At 38.8% G+C, this 19,734-nt stretch overlaps 1 protein-coding gene across 1 annotated transcript in view; it reads right to left on the bottom strand.

The window, feature by feature from the left end:
• The window catches only part of akap12b (A kinase (PRKA) anchor protein 12b), a 45,764-nt gene extending 31,733 nt beyond the window's left edge, over positions 1-14,031 (bottom strand). Inside the window, exon 1 of the mRNA XM_020632835.2 lies at positions 13,721-14,031. Within this exon, the coding sequence (XP_020488491.2) occupies positions 13,721-13,849 (129 nt within the window). The 5' untranslated portion in view covers positions 13,850-14,031. The remainder of the gene's footprint in view (positions 1-13,720) is intronic.
• Positions 14,032-19,734: the final 5,703 nt, after the last annotated feature.

Consider the following 19,734-nt stretch of genomic DNA (forward strand, 5'->3'; position numbering starts at 1 on the left):
AAAACTGTCTTACAATAAGTTATAAAATTGAATTGACTAGTGAATGATTGGATACTCCATGTCAAGTATGTAAAAAAAGAAAACTTTTTCCAACAACAGTTTCTTTGTTTTGTTTTAAAAACATCAGATACTGTACTTGAGCCAGACTTCAGTCACAAATAATGACTCTTGAGATATTGCTGAAATTAAGCCATTGACTTGAAAATTGACAGAATCAACAGTAAAGTCACGCTTGGCTGTGTTTACTTAGCGACCGCTGTGCTTTCTCTGTATGAGAAAATGAGCATGCTAAAATGCTTAAGCTACCTACATGGAGAATGCCAACATGCCGACGGTTAATATGTTCAAAGTTAACAATGATTACCATCTAGCACAGGAGAACTCATCTCAGCCGTTTATGATGAAGGTTCACCTGATAAAGAAAAATACTTTGACAGTAGAGAAAATTGAAAAGACAAGTGAGCTGTGGAATATGCGCATGAGTCGTTGTATTCACGTAGACGGGTCAGTCAGAGAGTCTAGTCGTCTACAGTCAAGCTAGAAGCTTTGTGACGCCATTATTCTAGCTACATGCTAACACCAGTTTGCTATATGCTTAAGGTTAGTTGTTACTGATTACCATGTTCACACTTTGAGATAAGCCTGTTAAAATTCTAACATTTGTCTGTTAGCAAACGGAGGGGCTGAGAGTTTTGTATTCATGTCGCTGGTATTTTGATTTTAACCAAAAGTAATGTACAACTGAAAATGTAAAATATCATGTTGAGCCAACCCACACTTGTTCAACCATTTCACCTGTAACAGTTATCTTTATAATGCCACTATGGAGGGAAAGTGAGAGGACCTCCAAAGGAAAGACATGGGAATCCATCGTTTTAAGATAATTCACCAGCAGACATTATCATGCTGGAGGGAAGCTTCTGCCAACCCTTCAATGTCTACTCAAAGAAAAGGCTATAATGTCGGATACTGAATAAATGTACGCAAATGTACCTTATTGAATCATATTTATGTTGCCTGATACTTTTAAGGCCCTGGATCCACATCAGTCTGTTTACATGACTTTATGACGTATCTGATATCAGCCTGATATGAAGGGAGGGAAACTTGATTCACCATAAAACAGGAGAGGAATATATGAGTACAAGATTCATGTAACTGTGTGTCCCTGTGTAAGAGACAGCTGCCAGACAGAGTCACACACCTGTTGCTTGCCATTTTAGGACAACACCTAAACCCAGTTGTCCTCCTCTACCTACATCAGAGCATCACTAACCCTTGAACCCGAAGTCTCTATACCTCCCACAATTTGTCTGTTTTTCATCACCCCGATCCCTTCATCTGTGCGGCTGCTACACTCAAACAGCAAACTGAGCCAAACAACAACAGCAGCTTGGGCGCAGGAAAAGACCCCCCAGGACACGATTACAATCAGGCCACACTGGCCAGCGTTTGACCCCAGGGGCCTGGCTCTCTAACTGGGTTGTAATAACAAATACACTCCCTTTGCTGACCCTCCTGTCATGAATCTCTAAATATCTCTGAGCTCTGATAAGCATCCAAGCTCCAGAGTCATATGTGAGAAAAGAAGATGACTAGTTAGAGGGGGTTTCTGAAACGCATAGAGGACAAATGTGGATTTAATTAGTAAGACACTTAAACCAGAGTGTTTTTTTTATGGCTTAAGGCCTCAAATTACTCTTGAACTATTGCTCTACTAATGTCTGAAGGCTTGATCTAAGTTTTGCCTTAGAAACAACACTGAGGGTCAAATTAGTCATGGCAACTTTAGGCTATCCAAACAATGTGAAGAACAGTTTCCAGAGTCATCACCCATGATATTAATTTATTGTTGTATACTTTCCCAAAATGTTGCAACATGAAGACGTTATTGTTTTTATGTGCAGAAAGAATTGTAATTTTACACAGCTTCATTCTGACTGCTTTAAATATGATAACTAATATGATTACTGCAGCCGGGGTTCAAACCAAGCTCCTTTTCCGCATGTTCTTCTCCATTCTCTCTCTCCCTGATTTCTTACACTGTCCACTGTCCTGTCTCTCAATAAAGACATAAACACTCCAAAGATAATAATTCCAAAATACAGCCAAATAAAAGTGGAAAGTCACCAAAAGAAACATGTATTTAAGAATATACAAGACCAGCTGTCTTTGGATAAGCACTGCTGGATTTTTCAGATGTCAGACATCTGGCTCTTTGGCTGCTAAAAGCTTCAACTAACTTGGTTTGCCTTTTTTGTGCCTTTTGATTTTAACGCAGTTAAAGAAGATGTGAAATAAATCAGCCTTAAACAGGAATCTGTTTTATTGCCAGGTTAAAAGAAACCCTTTAGTGCCGGACTCCTTGTCTTATTACTTTCAATTGTCTGCTTACCAGAGCAGGAACTACATATAATTTCTAGTCTGCTAATGCAATCATCTAATTTAAAAATGGGAATAGCTCAATTAGAGACAGGCACATGTTGTCATGTTGCCTTGATCAGACTGGACCAAAACATGTTTGGCACATTTGGATTGCATCCTTATTCATTCAGGAAAACCTGTCAGAAAACATAAAAATCTAAATTATTGCTATAAAACGATCAGAGGCAGTTTTAAAAATCAAAATTAGGTTTATGGAGGATTTCTGCACAACTTGACTCTTTAATTTTGAAATACAGGATCACTGTTTGTCTGCAAGCTGCATCCCAGAAATGCATACAGGTAGTCGCCAAATATGTGCACAAAACAGCAACCACTGCACACGGACTGTCTGCTATATTGGCGGTAATTTGGTCACTTGCAGCCAATATAGCAGACAGTCCGTCTGAGAGATGTTATTTGAAAAAGAGATCTGATTTGACTGCAGTCTGAACAAAGACTTGGTGTCTTTATGTCTGTGTAAATAATGCAGATGATCTTAAACCTGTTTAAGTCAATGCAGCGAGGCTCTCTGGTAAACACGGTCATGTAGCTGGAGGTAGTTTTGTGTCAAACAAGCAGTAAACAGACTTGTTTGCAATTTAAAACAACACTTCTATTTGCCTGAAAGGGGAAAGCTTTACCACCTGATTCACTGCACATGCTTCTAATAACGATGAGGCCACATCATAAGAAACCACTTACACAGGCCAAATGCAGGGTACAGTAAACAGTACAGTACATGGTTTACGGTGAAAGCATTTTTTCTTCTTACAGTCAGTCATGACTCGTCACATAACTGTTATGTTGTTTCAGGAAGTAACTAGTTAAAAGAGATTAGCAAATCTCCCATATATGGTTGAAGCCATATAACTTCAAATGCTCCTTTATAGGACAGAAAAAGTCATGATGGGAACTCTGTTTCAACTCCACATACTCTCCGACAAACATGTTTAGGGAAATCTTTAGAAATTTTTTGTCAGGTATCAGCTCTATCCCGACATATTCTTTGGCCAGTCATTTCTGTAATACAGTATGTGCCTAAGATTGCCTTAAAATAACCATGAAGGACCTCTTTCAATGGGAGATTATCCAACCCAAAATGTAGAGTATAGAGTTTTTCAGAGAAGGAGCGCAATGTTATCTGTTTATCTTTTCTTCTTCATCTTATTGTTGGAATACCAAAACATAAATACTCCAAGAAAAGAAGAAAAGAAAAGAAAAAGCTTTGCATCTTAAAAAATCCTGCACAAATTATCCAAATGATCTTTTCCATAGGATAATGTAAAGGCTATGTGTTTAAATAATCATGCTCAATGTATCAAACGTTTAAAAAGCCATAATGCTGTGAAATGTAATGCCCCCCCCCCCCCGTCAGTGCTATTACTAATGTTAGTTTGCTGTCTTGATGCATTTACATATGCTGCATTTCATGACTGTATCATACTAAACTGAAGCTATGATTTTAAGTATACTGTAGGTACATATGAACATAGAAATACACCTCGAACTAAAGTGCAGATAAATAAAGCAACATAAAATGGAAAAACTCTTTGAAATTCCACCTAAACCTATAGTCCATATGAAGTGCTTTCCAAAAGTGCTCTGTTTTTCAGGTCACTGGGTTTTTACTGTTATGGGACGGGGATTGTGATATACGAGTCGTGTGTTTGGTCAATACAGTAAATCTCAGACGTCCCAGCTGTAGAGATTAGGGCGGCTACACTGTCCTACAAGAGCATGCTAACCAAGAGAGCAGCTGCACCAAAGCTATGATTCACCGTTTGTCCTTCAAATGATCTGACTCCCACCAGCACTACAGTCACACACACACAATGGCACACACACAACACACACACACACACACGCGCGCACACACACACACACACACACACACACACACACAACTAAAGACTGCACACACCTACCACTGTGAGGCTGTTAGTGCTGCATCAGGACCAGAGCTGATGAAAAATGGATGTGCAAAAGAGAGCAACAGAGAGGGAGGAGGGTTAGAAATTAAGAGAGGTGAACGGGTCCATGAAAAAGCGATGAGGGAGGAGCACTATGAGGCTTTTTTTAAAGGCATTCATCTTACAGCTCTAAATAAAAAACCTGCACCAATAAAGGAAAAAGGCTCTTGAGCTGACATTAGAGACTGACAGTTGTTTTCTGTTTTGTGTAATATATTAACATTAAAGGTAAATCACATCACACAAAAGCACATCTTTTGGTTAAACTTCAAACCCATGTCTGTCTGATATGTTGGTATCCTGAAAGAGCTGTTTGGTTTCAGTAGGTGCAAGATGTAGTGTCCAACAAATAGTGCCTCTCCACTTTAGATTTCTCAGAATGCAGAGGAGCAGCTTACGTGTATTTGAAGAGATAAAAGGATGAATCATGGAGTTAAAATAGAAGACGGAGAGTGGAGAGAGAGAGAGAGAAGGGAGTAGAAGATGGGTGAGCGAGCAGGTCCTCAGAAGCGGATGACGTAAGAGAGGTAAGAGAGGTTATTTTGAGCATAGTGTTGCAGTGAGGAGCCAGCACAGACTTAAACAGACTTGAGGGAGAATTCCTAATTACTTAACATGGAGAAACCAAGAAGCTCCTTGTTTGTAATGAAAAGTCATGTCTTGTCCGCCCTCAATTAGGATGCCTTGACATGGAAATAAACACGTTAAAGGGGACCAAAGGTGCTCATTTCCAGCTCTGTATTTTTATTCGCTAACTCATTTTAGAAGTATGACATCTTCCAAAGTTTTATAAAGCTTTGTGTTTTTCTTATTATAACCAAGCGGCAACTTGGAAAAATGAAGCCAAGGTGGAAGTGCAAAATCCTGCAGTTCCTCGAGTGACCACTCCACCTTTACAGCACAAATTAACATGTTTACAGCCTGGTACAAAAAATGAAATAGGTCTGATAAGTTATTGTCATCACTGGCACACAATGTACAGGGACTGATTTTTTTTTTAAGCGGCTCTATATTGATTTTAACAACGATACGTGTTATCCATAGTTAGGCGGTTAGCCGACATGATTGACAATAGGCGTGATGTAACGGTTCGTCCAGAGGCTTGAAACCTGCCTCAGCTCCAGCTCTCAGCCTGTCGTTAGGTTGACTGGAAGTTAGGCTGAGTAAGCATTTCCAGCATGGCGGCTGAAGCCGATGAGCCTCCGGAGCCCCCTGCAGTAACAGATGGCTGACGTCACTCAGGCTCCGTCCATTAATATTTAAAGTCCATGATTATAACCCTAAATATAGCCCCTCATTGTCCTCTCTCTCTCATTTACTTGTGGCAGATCTAGGTTTAAAACATATTTAATATAATATAAAACTTACATGAAAAGCCTGACACTTCTTCCAATGAGAGTTTAGTACATGCGTTTACCCATAGTACCGTAGACTGACTAGCTTATAGCTTGGAATATTAGCTTGATGCCAAAAGAAGAAAACAATGGAAACCAAATATTCAGAGCACTCTGAAGACTGAGCTTTTGTTCACAGTTATACTTTACATATTGACCTCATTTTTAGATACTCTGACCCCTTTCAGTACCATGATTTGGCTTTACATCTAAAGAAAAGCAAAGATTGTTTTTTAAAATTAGATATGAGTAGCTCATATCCTTTTTTAACTTTCAGCACATGGGGTTATTTTAATGGGGTTGTTAGTCGAATCACAATATATCAGACAGGTATTATCATTTATTCAAAAGGCTGTAAAATAGAATAAATACTTTGTCACTTGAGGCTAATGTCAGTTATTTGATTTTAGGGACCTTCCAGTTTTCTTTTTGGCCTTCAGCATCCCAAACTGGAGCAATAAAGAACAGCAGTAAAACAAGGACATTGATGAGGCCGTCTTCTAATCATAACGATTGATCTGGACAGAGTAGCTGAAACAGTCCCTGTGGGGCCGTGAAGAGGCCGAGCCCTGCTGGCCAGACCTCAAATATTCAATAACCTGTCAGTACTTCAGGGACGCCAACCCCCTCCTCCCACCTCAATCAGCACTACTGATGATGAGAAACGCTGATTCTAGGTGATCGTGTGTGTTCGCGCAACCCGGAAGTGAATCTAACTTTTAACTCCTTAACTCAATGAAAAATAATTCATCTAATTTGTGTTAATCCAGTCCCAAATGAATCCTTATTGTGGGCATGGCCTCACAACAAACATCAATATTTGAAACAAAATGTCACAAAGTTATCGAAATCGTTGTCATGTAAACGTGGCCTGAATCAGCTCTAGCGTTGTGTGGCAGAGAGCCAGTTTAATCCACGTGTCGTCTAACTGGAAGGCCTTTAAACAGACGAGTTATAAATTCACCTCATGCAGTTGATATGAATAGAGAAATTAGCTCGAAGGACTAGGGGCTCTAATGGGGATTTTTCTGTTTTGGAGCACGCATCAAGTGGAAAACGAAGAAACTTTTGCCCTTCCTGGCTGGCTTAATATCTGAACACATGACGTTTCTGCTTGCCTGCGACCTGCTTTAAGAGTTTAAGTTTCTGTGTTGGGGCGCTGGTAGCCTAGCGGTTAGTGCGTGCCCCATGTACAGAGGCCTTAATCCTCGAGTACATATGGCCCGGGTTTGAATCTGACCTGTAGCCTCTTTCCTGCATGTTGTAACCCACTCCCTCTCTCTGACCATCTATATCTATCCACTGTCCTATCCCTAAATAAAAGGCATAAAAAGCCAAAAAATAAATCTAGAAACAGAAACATTTCATCTTCCTGTCCTTGCCCTTGCTCATGACCCTTCCGATTTATGTTGCCATTGTGACCTACAGATTGAGACAGACGGCCCTAAATCACAATAATTAGGATGAAATCGGGTTATTTATAGACTCACATCAGAAATACATACACTGCAGAGGCATGTGAAGAATGAACCCATTTCACTATTTATTGTTTTTCAAGGTTGAAACTAATGGGATTTAAACTGAATGTCCTCTGGTACATTTGCACGACCGTGTTCAGGTTTCTCAGCAAAACCTCAGCTAACTTATGTAATACTGATTACGTTAACTACATTGCAAGTCAAAGCTTTCTTATGTGGTCAATGTACGCCAATTTGTGAGTTAGCTGGAGTATTTTGGTGGGTAGATTGAAATGTTCTTGCTGTTGAAGTCCTTTGTAAATAATTGAATGGATAACATAGCTGGGAAAAAGAGGTGAGAACCCTGACTTTAATAAAAATCGAGCAGTGTAGACAAAAAGAAGCACCGCCTTTTATAACATTTCTATCATCTTGTTGTGGTTTTTGGGTTTGATATGTTCCTGTCGACAATTTATGACATCAAACTATTGGAGTGTAGTCTAATTTTTAGAGGCAGAGAGGAACAAAAGAAGTCTGCTTTTTCCCATCCTCGAACACACACACACACGTCTGTTTTGTACAGTAATGGAGAGCTGGCGGTAAATCTTAGAGATGGAGCTGGCCAAGGGACAGATTAATTAGCAATAAGCCACTTCCTGTTGCTCCACAACAAAAACAAGAAAATTGAATCACTAATTTGATTTTTGTTTTTATAAAAAAAAACAAGAAATCACCATGAAAAACTCAATATTCTGCTTGTTTCCTACATTTTACAGACAGTTCTTTATTTGTTTTAGGCCATTTAGAACTAAGCATGTTTCACAGTTTTTAGTTTGGTTGAGTAGTCGCTTTTTTTTAATTATTTTTTTTACTTTTTCCGTGGTTGGAAGACATTTATTATCACTTTTAACAAACAGATCTTTAGTAAGTAAAAAAGTTTGTACTCTGATATAACAGTTGGGGTTGAGACCCTCATACTTACATTGAATTTCTTTCTTTAAATACATTTCCCATTTTAGTTTATTATATCCTCTAGCTCACTTCAAACTTCAGTAAAATTAGCCATCTAATAACCACCATCACTTGACTTTCAGCACAAACTCTAAATATTGAATTACTGAACGAAACCTTCTGACCTCACTGTGAAGAAGTGCTGGTTTTGAGATCAAACTCGAGAGCAGTGAACTGATCTTGGTGGATGTTCAGTCTGCAGAAGGCACAGTCTAAATGCTGGAGAAAGTTCATTTTTCTAATAAAAATTTCCAAAGAGAGCATTTCCAAAGTTTGAGTCTGCTTCCATATAAAGTTTTTACTGGTTTCATTGGGATTCTTACTTTATCAAAACCAGAGCTTTTGTTTTACTGGTCAAATAAGGAATTCTGTGAACATTCAGTTGAACACATCAGTAAAACAAAATCTAAAACAGCTCAGCTATACAGCTTGTTGTGTTGTATTTCTGTTTCTGTTTATGTGCAATGTTTTATTATATCACGCATACACAGATTGCATTTATTTCATATGTAGATGCAAGTACCTGACACTAAGCAGTTTAGGACTTTTTTGTACTTCTGGAAGACGAGTTTCTCAAAATCACCCTAAAAGTTGTTTGCTCTTTATTCCCCCCCCCCCCCCCCCCCCCACACTCTTTCTCTGTCATCGGTGTCTTTTAAAATCAGTCACATGTGAGAACAATCCCCTTATTTATCGTCCTTTGTCACTCTGGCGACTCTCTCTTTTTCTCAAACTTTTTTTTTTTTTTTTTTTGCTCTCTCTGGGCTCCACACCCGTCCCCTCTTCCCGTGCCCACCCAAAATGCTGCTCCAACCCCTCCTTATGTCGGTTCCTTCCTCTTGTTGTGGGCCGGTGCACACAGGGGCCCCCGACTTGTCCCCATCCTGTCACATCCTCAATGGATCCTCTGTTTGACCCCCTTCCGCCTCCGCCTCCGCCTCCCCCTCCACCCTAACTCTCTCTCTCTCTCTCTCTCTCTCTCTCTCTCTCTCTGCTAACAGGATAATCAGAGCCACAGCAGCGTCTGATCAGCTGCAGCTCATTATACAGGAACGTAACCGCCTTAATCAGCGCACATTACATTACATAACATGATGTGGGATCATTGGAGTCACCTGCCGCTGATGTTGTGATGGGAGGACCTGACATGTGATGCAGATCTTATGTTTAAGGGGCTTTTTTTGTGCTGTGTTTTTCATTGTTCATGTGAGTCTGATGTGATTGCATACTCTGACACCACAGTAACAGTGTGCTACTGTCAGCTACGTTCTGGCTGACATGCAAGAAAAGGAGAGGATTAAGACATTTAGGCAGAGAAAGTAAAAATAATTATCTTTGCCAATTACTTGTTGGATATTTTTGAAAGTGTTTGTTCTGGTTACAATACTGGACAATTCTGGGACTTACTTTCACAAGTCTTCGTCTGGTTACAGTTTTGAGATTCCAGCAATTTTGCGATTGTGATTGTAAGGGGCTTTACGTCATCGCAGAAGCGCAAGAGGCACGGCATGTAAACGTACAGCAGGAGCTTCACATACTGCACACATACTCAGACATGCACACACACATACATCACTGTTACTACCTCAGACAGCGGTTCATGGGGGGGGAAACGACTACGCCCCCACTATTCCACCTCTTTGTGTTTTACATTGTAGGCTAGGCAGATGTGAAGAGGTGTACACCAGGGTGTGTCAGTACACTGTGACATCACTGTTTGGTGCAGGTACAGGTGCAAAACAAGCACACCGAGGTAAATGTTTCAATTACAGTGGGCAGTCAAACCAAGCCCAGTGTTCAATTTAACTTGAGCTGGATGTTTCAGAAAAGAGTTTTGCAAACATTCACAGAAGATCAGAAGGAGAGGCGTTTTTGAATCCTTTTTATCAATTCAAAAAAAAGTTCATGCTTGCAAATCTAACATGAAAGGCAGTCTACACAAGTCATGGTGAAAAGAAACTCAGGACAGATTTTCAGTTGACACAAAATAATTACTTTTCCTGAGGTGCATAATGAGTCAACCATTTTTAATGTAGTCTAGGAAATGACCCTTAAATACCAGAAATAATAAATTTGAAGCTTGATCCAAAGGCGATTGGACTGGTTGAATCAAGAACCTACACAGACCATAAAGAATACCTAGAATACAGTTTTCCTTTTTTTTGTGCCGGGTTCTGTCAAACAAGTGACGTTGAAAGACATGCAGTAAAATTAGGAAAAAAAACCCTTCAACATCTGTTTTAATTTCATGGGATTTTCATGACACTTCTGCTTGCTCGCTTTCCCTGAAGCCCCCTCAACACAATGATGAAAATGTTTTTATCACCCAGGTTCAAATCATGAAATTTAGCCCTATACTTTGGGGATGACTCTAGGGCCATTTTGTTGAAAGGAGAGCTAATCTTAATGAGCTTTAAGGATTGTACATGAATCTTTAGGCCGCACAGAAGAGTCTGCATATGTACCATTCAGAGTCACATTAGGGCTTGTTATGAATGCAAACTTGTTTGATTACAATCTATGTTAAACTTAGATACTTATACCTACATCTAGTAAACTGCAGATTAAGGCAGCACTTAAAACTATTTATGAGATAGAAAATACATTTTAGAGATTTGTCTTTAACACTGGGTGATATTTTGGTATTACAGTAAAAGTATAGTATGGACACAAACAGAAGTGACACACAAACTCAAAGAGGTTGAGGAAGCATGTGTGCATGAACACAATCTAATCGTTGGATTGTAACACTCCAATAAAACACTCATTTAAGAATTGAATAAGTTGACTTAGTTGACTATCTACTTGTATTTTGTAATTCAAGTCTCAACAATTTAACCCTCAGGAGAGTACCTCATATCTACAGTATATCATCCATCTAAAATCCACTTGCATCATGGTCTTAATGGGATTATTTTCACATCACTTGAGTGTTGCTGGAGACTCAGTAGTGTGAGGAATGCAGGTCAGTGTTGGTGGAGACACATTGTTATGATTCCTCTGGGAAGTGTGGAGGATATGTATCAACTGCGTATCGAGCAGGAAGTTTTCACCTCAGTTTCTCTGAGATATTCCAGGAAATGCTTGAAGGTCACATACCTAAAACTTTGCTAAAATTCTCAAGGTTTTTTCCTGAATGTTTCCAATATTTTGGGCCTTGGACAACTATTTTAGAGAAACTATTACAGAAGTTTTGAGATTGCACTGCAGATAATCATACAAATACAAAGAATGAAAAACCCCCAAAAAATCCTCTGACTAAACCAACTTCAGTAAGAGGAATGTGAGGCTTTTCACATCGTAATATTGACAGTAATCAGTTTCATACTTGTGTCACAGGCTGCCCTAAATCTGAGAGCTCATTTAAGTGTTTCTGATATTTATAACACCTCTGTTATTTATGAGCTTTGGCTGAATTGATTTGTTATGAAAGTGAACTCCAATAATAATGTTATAACGATACCACTGTGGCAGGCGACAGTATACAGTGATTGAATAACAATAATAACAATAATAAACGTAGAAGCGACCTCTTCGATATAGGAAAATGGGTTCAAGCACACAAGTAATGTCTTGGGCGCAAAAGCTCCACAGACATCGTAATAGGTCAGAAACGCAGCTCAGAAACATTTCATTTTCATACATCTCACTGTCATTGCAGAAACACTGCCACTGACTTGATACCTTTGATAACAAGCTCAGGGCTTAACAAAACACTCACACATGATGTCGCCTCACATGGAGAACAACTGCATGCCCATAAAAACACAACAACACTCGTGAAGCTGAGATTAAAAACCTTGACCAAATGTTTCACCCTTTGTGCTCTCTGTCTCACTGAAAGTCTGACTCAGTGTCATTTGACCTTTAAGGAAAATATATGGGCCACAAACTGTGACCTGTTGACCTCCAGCCTAAAGAAAGTCAATAAATCCAATAGGTTATACGAGGCATGAATAGAGCAGGTGGCGAAACATTCATAGTCATTAGTGAGTGCGTTCCAAATATCAATTCACACAAAGCTGCGCAATTTACACCGAGGTAAGAGTGCAGAGTGTGCAAGTACGCTCAGAGGGTGACAGCTGGCACACAACATACTGGACACTGAGTTGAAATGTTTGTTTTTAAATTAAATCTAAATGAAGAGAACTTTAAGGTAATTTAGGACAAAATACAATTTTTGTAAGTAACACACACATTAAGTGTTACTACTGCTCTCAGTTCCCTCACTTCAGGTGGTAAACAGGCTGTCAGCTGTCTGGTCAACATGTCGGCTGAAAAAGTCCCTACATGCACTGAAGTAATTTTTTTTAATGACTGAATATGTTTTCAATCTTTCACTTATTTATGGTTAATCAGACTCTGCAGTAGGTCAAAATGTAAACACATTAGCAGGGGATGACATTACAAAGAATCCAAATAATCATGACATTACTGTATTATATATTATATTTCATTCAATTATTTGATTTACGGTAAATTTAACTTAACCAAGTTTTGTCTGACTGAGATCAGGAATCCATTTAAAGATACATGGAAAACCACAATGTTCAAAAAAATCAAACATTGTGATAAAATGTTAATCAGTATGAGGCTATAATAAGATTATAGAGATTTTGATCATTTCACATTGATATTTTTCACTAAAGAAAAACATTTGAAGAATTCTCAATGTCACTTTCAAATATTGCCCAACTTGGATATAACTGTATTCTTTCCAAAAAATCTCAATATTTCATTTTTTTATGGGTTGTTGTCATAGGTTGTTGTACGTGTTCTTATTCACACACTGTTGGATTCTTTTTCCTTAAGTGAATGAAAACATACTTTCAATCTTTAATGTACAATTTGGGTTTTGAAGGCATGACAGCCACATGTGCTAGCCTTTATTTGGTAAGGAAATTTCATGTTATGACTTAATTCTTTTGAATAGAAAGAGGAAAAAAAAATGCATGACTTATTGGAGTGCAATCAGATGTCAACATGTCATCTACGTGTTAAAATCTAATTCAATCATCTGTAACTGTTCTCATGTGGTTCAAACAAAAGGGCCAAAGCTGTCAGGAGAAAGATGTGTTTATTTCTGTTGCTGAGCAGGACCCTGAGTCCAGGTTGCATGCTGGTCTGAATGTAAATCTGGACCGAATTCTGCTACTGCCGTTTTATTACTGCGGGACTGCAGACAACTCGACTCATTACTCAGCAAAAAAAAAAAAAAAAAAAAAAAAAAAAAAAAAAAAAAACAGCGTCAGGCGCACATGGAGCGCGTGCGCTGCAGCACGTAGCTGATGCACAAAGTGGCACGCTGAATATTTAGATGGAGGGGTGGGAAAAAGGGGGGAGGGGTGAGGAGACGACAGGTATGTTTGTAAACACACATAGGTAGAGAGTATGGAAAGAGCTGAAAGAGGAAGCAGGATGAACATGTTTACAGGAGGGGGTGTGGTGCACAGTGACTGCTTACCTTGCTGTCGAGGACGCTGCTCGCCTCCTGGATCACGTTCACCTCCGCGCTCAGCTCCCCGGCGGAGGCTGAAGCTGAGGCATCCTCCTGGCTCTTCCCGTCCCGCTGCACTGAACTCTCTGCTCCCATGGCGAACAATCTCAACGATGCGAACTCTCCTCGTCTTTCAAACAAGTAATCACAAGATAAACCTCCGCGTCAAGAGAAAAGACGACTGCAGAAAAGCGAGAATCCAACAGTGTCCAAATGACGAGCTCGTACAGTGCAGCTCCGCCCCGGGGTGGCCTGGATGTGGAGTGATGAAGTGAGAGGACCAGCGAACTCTTTTAGGACCCCCCCTCCTCCTCCTCCTCCTCCTCCTCCTCCCTTCAGTATCACATGCGGCACGCCTTGCAGCATCAGAGAGAGACATGGTGCTGATGAAGAGGAGGAGAGGTGAGAGAACAGAAGCTCGTTGAATAAATGAATTAAAATAATAGTTCGTTATAGCTGTGGTTATCCGTCTTTAGCGAAACTCTTGTCCCTTTTGTGAGTGGTAAATTAAATGAGGGCTGGTCCAAAAACACTAGGAAGGCCATTGTGCAAGTTTTTGGGGGTGATTCAGTTTAGTAAATAACATTTTTTAAGAATATAGGAGAAAAATATACAGGAAGCGTTTGTCTCCAAGCACAAAAAGTCATGTACAGTATAACCAATTTAAAAGCAAGAGCGTTTCCAGTGGAACATAACTATTACTTTCTGTAATTCCTATACAATTGGATTATTGGACTTTCTGTCTTACTTTATTTACCTTTAAGATTTAAGTGACGTAAAATGTATGAGCAAACTACATTATAATAAATGAAACAATCATTTGTATTTATTATACCCTCTAGCAATACAGAAAAAAAAAACATCTACATTATATAATATTAAAGGTATAAGGCTAATTTAAGGTGGAACAAAACTATATAAACATATCTTTAGAGGTACATATAGCCTACATAAACAACTTTATATACTTAAAAAAACATTTTCAGTGTACCTTTATGCAAAACAATGAACCAAAAAATTCTGAAAGCAATTCCCAATATTAGGGACAAAGTGCCCCTTGTTATGCTATATTACATAAATGCAGAGATATAAGCATGAATGTGGCTTTGTAAAGGAGCAAATATTTTGTTGTAGTTAATAACAAACATACAACTGTCCCCTGACTTCTTGCAGGCTTTTGGATTTTCCTTTTTTTTTCTCCTATTTTTCAATCAACTGTGGCACTTATTTTTATTTCAAGTCAGTGAATATAAATTGTGCGTACAAATGTAAATAGATTTGAATCACACACATGCAGTATACACTTCCTTTATTGGTATGGGTGACACATTTCCTCGGTGTCTTGTGTGTTAAAGTAAGGCATCTCGTGTCGATGTTTGAATGTTAATTTCAGGTTAAGCTATGTGCCATTTTGTTGGGAATTTCAAAACGCACAAATTACAGCCTGAGCATTTAAAGCCAAGTTCACGCAGGTCCCTGCAGCTAAAACAAAACAAAAGACAACAAACACTTGAATAGGAGAAACACAAACACATGAAAGGTAGAGCTGTATGTCTATGACCTGTCAAGTGTGCGTGTGTTTATTTAACCCTCACCTGAGGCTAAATGAACAAGACATTTCATAACATAACATATAACATAAAATATTCACACAGGCCTATCTGAAGCTGTAGCTGTGAGAGTTTAGAAGCATTCATTCAATTTAACAGCCACCTGCACACATAGACTGCCTGCACACTATCAAGTCAGCCCCTGGTTGTGTGAATATGTCAACAAGTAGCCTAGGTCTACATTTTTAACACAGAAATGAGACATGACTCAGACTTGATACCTTTCACATTAGAGTCTTTCTGCCTATAGTCCTAGAAGTCTACTTATCTCTCAGTCATGTTTTGATTACTTGAATTGATTTGACTCAACTGGTTAAACGTGACTTTTTATTTTTAGAAACAATTCCTGTAAGACTTGACTTGAAAGCAAAAAGATTGTCAAGTTTCAATTAGAAGACCTTGAAATTGACAAAAAGAATATAATTAAAATATTGACCTCTAGAGCTAAAACAGTTAGGCTAACAGGCCCTTAAAATGCCTCATACATGAAAGACATGCCTAAGCTAGCGACTCGGGCTAACTGTAGCCGCTACTAGCGAGACCGTCGAATATCCCAGCGAACTTTCGGCGGTTGCGATGCCTTATGGGTAATGTAGGCGGCAGGTTTTGACAAGGACGATAAATGGTTGGTACCAGAGCCTTACAACAGATTAAATAGATTAAATAAACTATATATAATCTTTTAAAAGGCTCTGGTTGGCACGACATGGCATCAAGTTGGATGCCTTCTATCCATAGTGACGTAGTTAAAGCAGTTATTGCGGCGCAATGTCAAAATGGCGGCCTTTTCTTTTAACAGTTGCATTTTGTAGGCTAACTAGGGTGCTTGACTTGGACCAGTGAATCTTCAGAGCTCTTTTTTCAAGCACATATGCATCAAAGTTAAAAATATATATATAAAAAAACACATCCCAACGTTTAGCAGTGGGCCTATTTTAAGCTGTTGCTGTTTGGATGCAGTGTACTGGATTTATTTGTAACCCAAAAGTAAAACATTTTCCAGTGGCATACAAAAATGCTTCGACAATCCGATTACTGTTAAATAATTATCTTATTTAAGTTAAATCTTTAACACATTAAACGACCGGCCTCAAGCACAACACAGACTCCTTCACAGGCTTTCACATGTGTATGACCTTCTCTGTAAACATTATGCCGGTAAATATCCAGTGTTTCACGGCTGATGACGATGCTCGTTTGTGTACGTACGAGCACGTATGCTGGCTGCAGTTCGCCTAACGGTCTGCGGTATCGCTACAAATGCAGTATTTTTGAAAGTTAAATATAGCCACTTTAATGTAACAAGGGGCCCACTCACTGCTTCTCGTTACACATGTTGTTCTTAGAGCTAAGAAATAATAAAGCAGCTTTATTGCATGGAGTTTTACTCTTTTGTCATAATGGGTTATTTCCACATACCGGACTGATATGCAGTCCACTCATGAGACTAATATAACCACAGATTAATTCTACAAGACTCTTGTCCTTAAAAAATAAAACAAATGAGTTCAAACATTATTGGGAACTAAGGTATGACAGAATGCATACATTTTCTTTCTCTAACCCCATGACCTTGCACTTTCTATCTTTGGCTTTTCCTTAACTTGATTAAAGTTTGATTTTGTAAAACCAAAGTGGTCCTACTTGAGTTTTCTGTTATTTTTCCTAAGAGGTTCCTGGTATTGTAAATTTCTCACTTTTTTTTCTGTTTTACATCTGACTACCTCGTAAACAAATGGTTTAACAATGTGTAATATATTGCTCACTTATTATTAAGATATATACGTTGCGCCTTATATACGTTGCTGTTGAGCAGGTTGAGTATGCCATTTACAGTTTTTCCTACTCCAAAAAACATTGAATAGAAATTATGTTGAAGTGACAAACACATATTTCAAGCTTACATTACTATGTTCAAAATGAACTAAACAAAAACACATACAACTTCTGTAATGGTTCATTCTTATCATTTAGATTGATATTAGTATGTGAGGAACAGAGTCACAAGTCATGTCTAGAAGCTTTAGTGGGATAGATGATCAGAAACATTACCTTCAGCTCTTTACTGGTTTGTACCAAACCACTAAAAGGTCAGTGGGATTTTCCACAGAGAGGCCCCGTACATGTTAAAGTAAGACTGGACCAGGGAGAAGTAGATTGAGGTCAGGCATTGAGTGCATCTGTTTAAACTGTGACTGTGAAGCAGAATATTACTTTCTAATCGACTCCTGAGTCTGTCCATGACGACCACAACGATGATGATTTCAACTAAATCTCCCAATCTTTGTTAATACAATTTCACCTTTAGGACCCAAAAATATCTCAAATTAGTTAAGCATATCAGAGGCTCATGAAAACAGGCAGCTTTTGTTGTTAAATTACATGGGGGTAAATCAAACACATCCTGCTGTACAGAATAAACCATTACAGAAAACCTCATTACAGTTACATTATAGTCTATGTAGATGGATGTGTTTGTCAATGACCTTCAGCATGGCAGGCCTTTCAGCATGGCAGTCCTTTCAGCAGGAACGCTGATGTCATCTAAAAGAGGAGGGGAGGAGTGGAGGAGTAGAGTAGTGGAGGAAGATAGGGGAAGTTCTCATTAATGTGAAAGCCTTTAACAGATGTGTCATGGCCTTAGCTCGATAAAACAGTAATGTTAGGGCACATTAATAGCATGCCAACACACACACATGCACACTCATATTTACAGTAGGATGGAGAATCTTCTTGTGTTAACTTTGTGGCACAAATAAAAATGTCACTATCAGATACAACCAGCAAATATGCAGAAAGATAAAATGTATCTGTGTGAAAACGTTGACATTCCCACAGGACCTGCAGCTGATACACTGAGTGCATTTTTCTGAAAAAAAAAACAGCAACAGTGCAATGGTGGGAAGTGTGGTGTTTTTCAGACGGGCTGGGTTGAAGAATGCGGCCCTGAGGGTTGATGTCTGGTGTGGGCATGGAGCCAGAGCTCGCCCAGACCCAGCAGGGGGCTGACACGTCCATACTTTGTTACAATCAATGAGTCAAGTTGAGGGGTTTCGCTCAAAAACAAGGACAGCTGTTTTTATATAATGATTACCAGACTGAATGTAAATGTGAAATGTAATCAAGAACAGACGTTACCAGACAACACCCTTTGGCTGAAAAAAAAAAAAAGTAAAGTAAAGCATGAATATTAAAACAAGTTTTCTCAAGATATATTTCTTGTAAACCCAAATGAGAGCACAGTTATACAAAAAGTATAGTGCAACACTTTTGCATACATCTCATTTCTTGTAGGTTCCTCAGGATCATTGGTGGGGACGGCCTACTGCTATGGACACCCCCATCCCCATTTGTCCATATCCTTCTTCCTGCATCTTCCTCATCCCCATTTTTCAAGCCCAGTGCACTTTTGGCAGAAGCTGTTCATCATGAGTCTGGTTTTGCCCAAGTTTTCAGCTTCTTAAAAGGACGCTCTTTCCTGCCACTGTAACTTTGCTAAGTGCTGTGCTCATGATGGATTAACGTCGGGTCTTTGTAACATAACAAAGAGTAAGGTCTTTGACCTGCTTTTTGGAAAGTGTCTCGAGATAACTTTCGTTATGAATTGGCGCTACAAAAATAAAGATTGATTGATGAGTAATAGTGAACACCAAGGTTTTCAAGACTAGACAAGAATATGGGAAATATTTGAAAACTGAATTTAAACATTTTGTGTTTTCAATAAATTTAAATAGATTCCACATTTAAGTCAAAATGTCATCTGATTATTAATTGACAATTTTGTCCTCCCTAATACCTCCAAGTTTTCAAACACTTGGTTCAAATGGATAAAAAAAAAAAGCTTTGATATGTTTTCTTAAAAGACTCCTAAAATGAGTCGTTCTTCTTTTTATGGAATAACTTGGCTCCAGGTTTCTGTATTTTAGATGTGATTTTATAATTTCATAAACTTTACAAGAACAAAATGTAAATGTTAAAGTCAAAAAAAGTGAAAAAATATTACAAACTCAAATTTACAATTTTACATTTTAATGGCAGTTAATACTACGAATCAGGCCTCTGGAGGTCTGAAAATGTATTTTTTCCAGCAGCTCTCATGTCACACTCACACTGACATTCAACAGGACCTGTCCTTGGTACTGAAATTAGGCAGACTATTAAATATGAGCGCTAAAAGACAAGATGTTAAACAACTGGAGGCTACAGCAGATCAAGTCTACAGTTCAGCGTCAACAACTCTTAACTTGACACTGTGGGGGATTTCCAGAACATTACAAAGCAGTGACGAAGCCCTCTCCACATCAACACTGTGTCGTCAAATCTGTCATCAGCTCCAAACAAGAGGGTTCAGTCTCACACTTAAATACAAAC

The sequence above is a fragment of the Labrus bergylta genome, chromosome 15, assembly GCF_963930695.1.
Source record: "Labrus bergylta chromosome 15, fLabBer1.1, whole genome shotgun sequence".
Taxonomy (NCBI): Eukaryota; Metazoa; Chordata; class Actinopteri; order Labriformes; family Labridae; genus Labrus; species Labrus bergylta.